This window comes from Sinocyclocheilus rhinocerous, unplaced genomic scaffold, assembly GCF_001515625.1.
Source record: "Sinocyclocheilus rhinocerous isolate Xijiao unplaced genomic scaffold, SAMN03320098_v1.1 scaffold2334, whole genome shotgun sequence".
NCBI classification, from domain to species: domain Eukaryota; kingdom Metazoa; phylum Chordata; class Actinopteri; order Cypriniformes; family Cyprinidae; genus Sinocyclocheilus; species Sinocyclocheilus rhinocerous.
The window spans coordinates 146803-157642 of record NW_015636048.1 but is presented as its reverse complement, the minus strand read 5'-3'; the positions used below and the strand labels follow the sequence as shown (position 1 = coordinate 157642).

General features: G+C 38.0%; 1 protein-coding gene across 1 annotated transcript in view; it reads left to right on the top strand.

The window, feature by feature from the left end:
* Positions 1-10086, top strand: part of LOC107747636 (membrane-spanning 4-domains subfamily A member 8-like) — a 37076-nt gene extending 26990 nt beyond the window's left edge. The window contains exons 7-11 of the mRNA XM_016562232.1: positions 2352-2432; positions 5934-6000; positions 8250-8495; positions 8593-8620; positions 9981-10086. Of these exons, the coding sequence (XP_016417718.1) occupies positions 2352-2432; positions 5934-6000; positions 8250-8495; positions 8593-8620; positions 9981-10086 (528 nt within the window). The remainder of the gene's footprint in view (positions 1-2351; positions 2433-5933; positions 6001-8249; positions 8496-8592; positions 8621-9980) is intronic.
* Positions 10087-10840: the final 754 nt, after the last annotated feature.

The window sequence follows — 10840 nt, the reverse complement described above, 5'->3', positions numbered from 1 at the left end:
CAGTGCAGCATGGCCTCGCCCCCTTTGCTGCCTTTTCCCGAGGGCGGGGTTTATCTGGGTTTGTTACGCCACGAACCCGGGAAGTTACTTGTTGTAGTCCCTACCAGCCGTTTTTGTAGGCATTAAACTGCCAGAATTTTAAAAGACGATATCTCCGTTTGCATTGAACTTTCAGCTTCGTCACTTTGCAGATATTGTTTATGCTCCAACAGCAACATTACACATTAACGTTAAAAAAGTGAAATCGCATTCAACCACCCCTTTAAATGTTCAACCTAATGTTCAAGCTTTTAACATATAATTCTCAAATATTAAACTTCTGTCCACAAAAATGTTGGAAATCATGTGAATGTATAAATAATGTGAAATTATTTTCATAAATCCGGATGAAAGCATGTTCCACACCAGGGGCCCGTTCTTCGTACCTCGCTTAATACAGCTGAGATGATTTGAAAGATGCCAGATCTTCTAATCGTGATAACTGATCTCTGGCTAATTTGGTTCTTCAAACGAATTTGCGGATTTGATTAAAATATCTGGATTAAGTTGTCTAAGATTACTGCGCGTTCTTGTGTTCCCCGAAAAGGGCAGATGTATCGATGCTCGAGACCATGATCAGCAATGCAGCGATTGGCTGGCGGCAAGACAGCAACGTAATGACATCATATCATTAAAAAAGACACCTGACGAAAAACGTGACAAATTTCTGGACTTTTTTAAGGAAATATAAAATATTATACCAAATATACATAAATGGTATAATAGATCAATTAAAGGTGCACAGTTTTTATTTTATTAATTTTTTTTTACATGATTCCCAATTATATATATTCACGATTTCTAGTATTTGTACAGGCTTTACATTTTTATTTCAATGTTGTAATTAGCAATTCATTTAATTTTATCTTTGAAACAGATTTGTTACGTGACAGCATTAATTAAAGTTTCTTAATGGTCAAGATCATGTTATCTGCATCTCCTGCGCTCCATCAAGCCACTCCCATAATAGCGGTCCCCACTCAAATTAATGCACGGCTCAGACTAATTGTATAGCATTTGTGTAAGACTCCAATACATTTATAAAGTAATTCTTTTATCATGAATAAATATTTCAACGAGTAAAACTGGCTGTGTCTATAGTATAATAGATTACACAACATTATTATATAATTTTTCAATTATTTTTTAAAATTACTATTATTTTAAATTACTGTCCGTGGATCAGTAGGGTACTCTTCTAATAAAGTAGCAGTGGCTGGGACAGATTTTAAGTATCAATTTTGCTTAAAAAGATGCAATCTAATCCTGTTTACATGACATAAGCCTGCTCCTGAGTAGGTTTAAGCTTATGGACCTGTTGCTATGACCGCAACTCTGGGAAGAGCTTTGAAGAACCAACCAATCCAAGATCAAGCGAAATCGTCAACAATCAAATCCTGCTAACTGAGTTAGCGACATACGTAGAACGGACCCCAGGACACTCATTTATCAACAGTGCGTACGCACAGATGTGTGCGTAATGAGTGCGTCAGAAAACTTTCATGCAAAGTGTGGGATCTACCAACTTGTACTTATACGTAGGAATGTGTGTGAATATAAGCACAACTCTGAGCATGCTTACAAAGAGAATCTAGAGGTAGAATGGTTATACTACAAAAATGAATAAATACTCTATTAATAATTTCATAGTTCAAGCCACACATTTGCATAATTGGTGTGAAAAGCTATAAAATACAGCTGGGAAGTCAATTGACATGTAGCTATAGTGTCATGGCTGATCTCGCTTTGCCGGAAGATTCGGCAAACCATGCGCTGCGCAGAGAACGCATTTTCAAAGACTGTGCTGATCTGTTTAGTGAGAGCACAGAATGGCTTCTCAGTCGGTACCACTTTCTTTGCCATGATTTTGGTGAGGACATGTACATTCACATGATTTATAAAGGGAGGTGTTGCCACCATATATGGTTTATTGGAGGCATTTCTGAATGCAAATGACCATGAACGTGATGAGCATAGTGCTTAAGAATGTGGGATTTATCGACAATAATTACTTACTGGTGTGCGTAAAAACCACATGCGCACGTTTTTATAAATATGGATTTTTTTTTTTGTACTTATACACATTCTAAATTTCATTCGTAGGACAAAATATAGAACCTTTTCTACGCACTGTTGACAAATGAGGGCCCAGGAAATTTCAGAAGGATTTCTGTCTTTTGCTTTTTCCAAATCCATTTGAAGTACAATGCAGTCTACACACTTGTAATACTGGAACTGTATGCTAGTGTTATAGCATTTATATTATCTGACAGCATTAAGTCATAAAACATTACATGTGTATTTTTCCAAAGGTGCCATTTGTTCCTCAAGTTTTAAATCCACAGCCTCCTGATTTCAGGCCCAATCATTTCCATGATCTTAACAGCTCAGAGGTAAGAGAAGCTTGAACACCAGTTGCATTATTTGGATTCGGGGCGGTTTCCTGAACAGGGTTTAAATTAAACCAAGAGTAGGCTTAATCTAGAATAGTTAATCATGGTTTTAAAAATGGCTTTCTGAAACACAGATTAAGTACAGATTATTAACTCCTGGACTATGGAGTCCTGAACTAAAATAAACTTGATTAATTTAAAACCAACTGTGCTAATCTGACAGACTGCTTAGCACGACAGAGGTTGCCTATAAACATGGAATGAACCAAGAAAAGCTTAAAATGGTATGGAACTGAGAAGCAAATCCAAGGAAAACAATAGCAGCGGAAAAAAAGACTGCAATCATAAAACAAACAATCAATAAAAAAATGTTAGTGAACAGGAGAAAACTTTTTTTTAAATCAGGTGTCGAATAAAAGAGAGAGAGAAAGTGTCATGGTCAGAATTATATTGGCACCCAAAGAAAATATGATCAATAAAGGTTGTGAAAATAAACTTTTTTGACCTTTTGATAAAAAAATTTTTTTTTTAAAGTTAAAAAAAAAAAAGTATATTTTCAACAAAATCACATTATAATAAAAATATTTTTTTCTCTTATACACATTGGCCACAATTATTTGTAGTTCTAGAAATTCTTATGAGTATAATGTCTGAAGATCTATATTCCCATTCATATTTACTTTTTATTTTTACTATATTTACTTCTTTTTTTTTTTTTTTTACTTTTAGCACACCAGGGTGACTATAGGAACATGAAATTATCCAGCCATGACTTCCTGTTTCACAGTATTATAAATATGAGGAACACAAAGGCCAAATTCCCTTTATCATCCATCACAATGAGAAAAAACAAAGAATATAGTTCTGATGTGCAGCAACAGATTGTTGAGCTTCACAAAATATGAAGTCAAGAAAATAGAACAAAATAGAAATTTAAAAAGAAAGCTAAAGCATTTAACATTTCCATTTCCACCATTAGGACAATAATTACGGAGTTCCAATCAACAGGAAATGTTACAAATCTGCCTACAGTGTATTGAAATTAAAATGAGCTTTCCCTTCTATTTTACTTCTATAAAAGGTTAGGGTTTTGTGTGTGTTTTTTTTTTTTTGGGAATAAAAAATAAAAATAAATAAAAATAACAGTGCAGATTTATTTTCACAGGCTCTTTGTTCATATCTACCAAAGGTGCCAATAATTTTGATGTTTAAAGACTGGAAACAACATTAATCTGAAGTTTTATTTTAATTTAAGCCTCAATTTAGTCCTGAGGTAGCTCTACGGTGCGGTCCAAACTCCAGAGTGCACTTTGGAGTGAAAACAATCATGGCCACCATATTGAAGGGTCATTCCAAACCGAAGTTCTCAAAACTGGCCACTTCAAAGGGCCCTTTGGAATGAAGGATTTCGAAGGTAACAACTGATGGAACACTTCGAGCTCCCATGATTCTTTGCACAGATTCTTTGCATGATGACGGCGCCTCCGTCTGGACACGGGGTGATGATGCAGAAGGGCACTTTAAGAAACAGTTGTTTGGTCTCCTACACCCTTCAACCCTTCGAAGCTCTCACTCCGGAGGGTAAACCCTTTGAAGGGATTAGGGCATAGGGATGAGCCCTTCCGAATGGAACATAGGGCTAGTCTTCCTCCAGGAAACCAGCCTATTAAAATCTGGACTATACCAAGTATAAGGCTATTTAAAACCATGACAGAGAAAGCAGATTTCTGTTAATCTGGTTTAAAGGGCCATTTTAGTCTAGGACTAGGCTTAATCTCTGTCCGGGAAACTGCCCCTTAAGCGTTCAGTGTCCATGTACTGGAAATGTGTAAAGCACTCATTAATGGGTGCAATAATTGTTTAAAGGGGCCATGAACTGCCTTTGATTTTTATTTTGTACTGTTCTCTGAGGTTCACTTATAATGGTATCAAGATGTTTATATAAAAAAAAATAGTAATAGGCAATTTTCTGTCCTGTTTTGAACCCCCCTCATCTGAACACTCTGTTTGAATATGTGTGGCGGGTTGAAGACTTAAGTAAACGCCCACTGGTATGACTGACTAACAGTTTAGCAGTTTTTCACAGATGGACACTGCTGTGATTTAGGTTAAATACACACAAATAACCTACTCAGTACATATCAAACAATCTGTATTAACAGACAAAGCAATAGTGACCACATATTAAAACAGTAACTCATGCTTGTGTGGTGCGGCATTACTGTCAGATCCAATATAGTCGGCACAGCACTGTCTTTTAGTTTCAGTCTTTCTGAAAATCCTGCATTGAACTGTGCCTCATTTGTAAACGAATCCACGGTAAAAGAAGTGAACAAAGGACCAAGTTCTTACGGATGCAATCTGGAGCTACATTAAAAATAAAGTTCATCCACTCTTTCCTAATGTTGGGATCAGAAGGAAGGCATTGCAAAGACTGTTTTTCCACAACTTGGCACTGCATAGCGTCTTCTGAGCCATCTTTATTATTTGGTTTCTGCGTAGACCTGCATTTGCCAGTGTTGCCAACTGCTTTCAATTGAAAGTAGCTAAAACTGGTAGCTAAATGTCACTAGATGACATCATAATGGCAAATTCACTGATCTATATAAAGATGAATATAGATCAGTGGGCAAGATGAGAACTTAGATAAGGTTTGTCCAAGAAATCTAGCGTAGCGTTAGTTCTGGCAGGTCACGTTAGTAAAGCTCACATCAACTGACTCTCAGCTGATCCCCATCAACCTATGGGAATACGACACCTATCTAAGCATTCATATATAAGGTCCCTCAGTATTATCAGCAGTTTTCACATTGCTCAATAGCTAATTACCCTCCTCCATCCCCAACTCCTCCTCTGTCAGTCAAGATTCAGCCTTCTGATTCTCCTTTGAATCAGACTAATTCTAAAATGTGTACATAACATTATTGAACTTTAACAATATCTGCAATACATTTATGTTGGTTCTGTTCTGTTTACCCTGGGGGGGTTATCGTTGCTCTCCCTGCTCTCATCCATGTCAATCATCTTTGACGATAGTGGTCCTGACAGAAGTTGCTATATTTGTCCCTAAACATTTTTAAAAAGTCTCAAAAGGGGTGGGGAAGTCGCTAAATCTAGCTACAAATTGCTAAATTGGCAACAATGGTGTTTGCCTCTCGTTATTTACACCACATGCGCAAATTTGTGGGCGGGGCTAAGCAGGCAGTAATGTAGAAGCAGGCGTTGATCATCTTCTGTGGAGGCAGGGTTTAGCCACACTATTACGTCATAAAGCGACACATTCCACAACCTGTCGTGTTGGAAGATTGGTTTCAATATAAGCTCTTTTTAGACTAACAAGAACGTTTTGAGTTCTGAAACTTATGGTAAGTTTATATAGTACAATGACCTCTTATGGGTCAAAAGATAAAGGGATTTTTGATTTCTCAGTTCCTCGCCCCTTTAATAAGCAATCAATAAGCAAGGAAGCTGATCGTATACTTTTTTCTTTTTTTTTTGCAGATACCTGTGGTCAGCAGCTCTTCCATGAACCACCATCATGCAGAAACCCTCCCACAATACAGTGAATGTAAATAAACATTAACCAAAAAAAGTGGGCAAAGTTTGGTCCTGCAGTTGTTTGTGATGCTTTCGTGGGACACATGGGCTTTCCATTTATTTCCTGTCCATTATCTTTAATGTCCTTTCATTATTTTATCAGATAATATATATTTTTTAAATGACATTTGTAAACAAAAAATATTAAAGACTAGATGCTATTTCATGATTTTTTTTCTTTTATTAAGTCAAGAAAGTTGCATAATCATCAGTGAAACTGGATAGAACCCTTTTGAACAACTATAATTGCTTAATACCGTATAATCTGTAAGAATAAAATATACAGAATGAAAAATTGCTTATTCATGTCTTAATTAAAACAGAAAAAAATTGTGTTTCTTAAACAAGGGTGATGAAACTGTCATTCACTCCTCAAAATACCCTTACTTTTTTGCTTTAACAATGGTAAACAGATATAAACATACATATAAACAGTATTCTATTTGTAATAAAGCGAGCACCATCAGCTTGCTTGGGGTTTAGTGAGTGTCCGTAAAATGCTGGCTCAGCCTGCAGCTACACTCTGGTGCAAGGTATAGTTTTTATTTACAGTGCCAGTAACCTACAGTCAGGTATGGACCAATCACAATTTCTGCTTTTTCAAGAATGTTATTCTGCAAAGGAAAGAAAAGGCCCATGATAAGCTGTCCCCTGGAGAAGCAGCCATTTTAAAGAGGGACATACCGGTGAAAAGCTGAGTAAAAACTGTGGCGGGCAGCCGTGGAAAGGGGAGCAGGTGAGATAATGAAAAAAGGCGGGCAACCTTAAGACAAGAGAGAGCGTGGTTGGCTCAGGGCTGTGTAAGTGCAGAGATTGCAAGAAGCGAATGTCAACTGAGGAAGGGCGTAGCAGGGGTTTTATGTGCTCGGTTTAGGGGCAGTCCTTTACCTGCCATTGGGCACACTGTCAAGCCAGACTTGATGCAATTGGATGCTTCAGCAAAGGTCAGCAGTGTTGGGGAAAGTTACTTTTAAAAGTAATGTATTACAATATTGCGTTACTCCCTAAAAAAGTAACTAAGTTACTTTTTATGGAAAGTAATGCGTTATGTTACTTTTTAAATCTGGGCAAGGCTTGCTTGTTTGTTTTTAATATAAAAAGTTCTTATTTTACAAATGTAAAAGCACTTTCACAACAAAAGTGAAATGAATACGCCTCAGGGTGAAGGAAATGTAAATTCATGTCTGTACACTTTGTGTTGCTGTCCAGCCAGCCCAAAGTGGTCTTCCACCTTCTTGCTCCTTTGCAGTCCTGTTTGTGATGCTAATTTGTGGTGGCTTCTGCCGCTGCTCTGAGAAATCACTCTCAAAGACTTGAGGTTTTGATGCCAGAAGATAGACTTTATTATCATAGATAATGAATCTCTGCAGAGAATCTGTTGAGTCTGTGCCTCACACACTCTTTATATAGGTTTCCATAAGCAATACATATCATTCAGATCCCTATTGCTAGTCTATATCTCCTCATGACTGCGTAATTGTAACACAAAGAGATCTCAGTTCATCATATGTTAGCACAAGATCATCCTTCTCTTAATAGCAGCTCATCCTACTTGAGCACACACAGTTAAATACATAACTATAATAACTCAGTTACACACACTCCACTCTCCTCCAGAACTCTATACACACAGGCAAACACATGATCATAATAGTTGATACACAAGTGGCTACATTTAGATACATTATACTTTATTAATTCATATTTTGATTAATAGAAATCTTCTACAGGTGCAGCTCAAACAAATTGCATGAAGAATATGACGCAAGAGAAGAAAGTTCAACACTATTCAGCAATAACAAAAATGAAACAAATGTATCATTTTTGCTTAGTATGGTTGAATTGGATCATCGATGGTCAGTAGCAAAGACTTGGGTTAATAAAATGGGATTCAATTTTAAGTCTTATTTAACATTTAATTACTGCAGGTTTGTATAAAATTTTGAATCTGTTTTGTGCTCTGTCTCTCTTCAACACCGATTCTCATCTGAGTGTCTGTCTGGGACTGACATCTAGTGGATGTTTTATTATCTGTGACCTTTAGATTTGCAGACATCTGTTTTTCACACGTCAGGCAAACCCAGAACCAGGAAACAGGAATCTCCAGAGTTCAGGAGAAAGAGAAACTGACGTGTATTTTAGCTGCTGCGTTTGTGTCTCTGTATTCATGCAGTAAAATGGCAGAAGCCAGATTTTCTCAGGATGAGTTAACCTCTCCAGTGTGTCTGGATCTCCTGAAGGATCCAGTGATGATTTCCTGTGGACATAGTTACTGTAAAAGCTGTATTACATTCCACTGGGATCAAGAGGATCAGATGAGAGTCTACAGCTGCCCTCAGTGCAGACAGACCTTCAGTCCAAGACCTGCTTTAGGTAAAAACACCATTCTGGCTGAGATGGTGGAGAAACTGAAGAAGACTAAACTTCCTGCTGACTGTTACGCTGGAGATGTGCAGTGTGACGTCTGTAATGGAAGAAAATACAAAGTCGTAAAGTCCTGTCAGATTCTATTCTTTCAGTCCCATCTAAGCCCACTGTGTGATTGTGATGTGTGTCCTAACAGTGCTCGGCACAGACAGCAGTGGAGGACAGTGAGAGGAACTTTACTGAGCTCATACGCTCCATTGAGAAAAGACGCTCTGAACTGATACAGCAGATGAGAGATCAGGAAAAGTCTGCAGTGAGTCGATCTGAAGCAGCTGGAGCAGGAGATCAATGATCTGAGGAGGAAAAATGCTGAGCTGGAGCAGCTTTCACAAACACAGGATCACATCAGGTTACGCAGGTAACAGAGATCTAAAAGAACAGGATCACAGAATCTGCTGTGACAGGAGACTCGTAGAGAAACGTTTAATTAGACCAGAACGAGCAGTTGACAGCAATGCTGTCAGGTATTCAGTGTGTTATGTAATCATCAGTCAGATCACATCTGATCACCTTCTTTTTAAAAGAGATGATGCATCATTTCTCTGAGCTTTTTCTTCGGAAAGATGTACTGTATTAAACACCACTAGCGCCACCAGCAGTTCACTAATTCACTAACATTTCAATCTCATTTCTCCTTCTGATTCCATTATGGTGAAATAATATCATAATATCAGTGAACTCGAATGTACCAATTTTGATTTCTCAAAATTGGATCAGGTGATTTTCAAACCTGATAAAAGTTTTATTTGCTCTTAACACATTTATGAATTTGCCCACGAGACCCCAAACGTGAAGTGAGGCTGTATATTAGAAATGCTTCAGTGTATTGAAACCAAACAAAACCTGACTGTGTCTTAAGGGTCCTTGTGAAGTTTCAGTGTCCCTAACTGCTCTAAAGTTATAAATAATGGTCAATCTTATGGTAGCCTTTAAAGGGTTAGTTCACCCAAAAAGAAAATTAGCCTATAAATTACTCACCCTCAAGTCATCCTAGGTGTATATGACTTTCTTCTTTCAGACGAATCCAGTCGGAGTTATATTAATAATTGTCTTTGATCTTTCAAGCTGTTTAATGCGGGTGTTGCATGCATCAGTCCAAAGGAAGTTAAATAAAAAGCGCCCATCCATTAAAAAAAAGTGTCTCACACGGCTCCGGGGGGTGAACAAAGGCCTCCTGTAGCGAATCGATGCGTTTTTGTAAGAAAAATATCCATATTCAAAACGTAATCATCACTTTAATGTAGCTTGCTACAACAGTTGTACACGGAAGCAGCTCCGGGAGGATGACGTATGAGGTCAGTGTTGGTCAGTACTAAAATTTGTAGCTCTAATGTGATGAATGTGATGATGTGATTTACTAAAGATAGGCCAAGTCAACAAAAGCCTCACAAATCTGGGTGAAGTAGGTTATTAGGTGACAAGTTTTAATTTCTGTTTTCTGTAGAGTTTCCAGTCTCTCTCAGCACCTCCTGAATCTACAGATGTAAATGACAATCCCTTAATTTCTCTATTCTCTTTTGATAGCATGAGAGAATCTGTCAGTCAGCTGAGAGACAAACTGCAGGATTTCTGCAAAGAGGAGCTCAAAAAGATCTCTGACAGAGGTAAAGTCCTGGGCCCTCATTTATAAGCAGTGCGTACGCACAGATGTGTGCGTAATGAGTGCGTAAGAACAGTTTCACGCAAAGTGTGGAATCTACCAACTTGTACTTAAACGCAGGAATGTGTGTAAATATAAGCACAACTCTGAGCATGCTTACACAGAGAATCTAGTGGTAGAATGGCGATACTACAAAACTACAGTGCCGCTGCATGTGTCCTGTGTCCTTTAATTGCAAATGCTCAATAAATAATTTCATATTTCAAGCTAAACATTTGCACAATTAGTGTGAAAAGCTATAAAGGACAGTTCGGAAGTCGATTTGAAATGTAGCTATATGGTCATGGCTAATCTCGCTTTGCTGGAAGATTTGGCAAACGCAAACCATGCACTGCGCAGAGACCGTTTTTCAAAGAGCACGCTGATCTGAGAGCACAGAATGGCTTCTCAGTCGGTACCGCTTTCTTTGCCATTACTTTGGTGAAGATGTATACATTCACGTCAGTGGCGTACCGCACATCTTAGAGGCCCCCCCACAAAGAACGAGATGGGGCCCCTCCCACCAGCAGTGATGTCATGTACGAAAATGTATTGTGCACCTGCTGCAATTATGCTACTGAGTCTCTCTCCCATTTACATAACTGATTCATCAGTAATGAATGTGGTGAATTATCATTGCATTGATGCATTTCATGTAGGCTAATAGCCAGCACGTTTCAGTTCAAACACTGTCCCACATAAGACTCGCTAACTGTTTAAAAAAATGATGCAAGCAAAATCCATG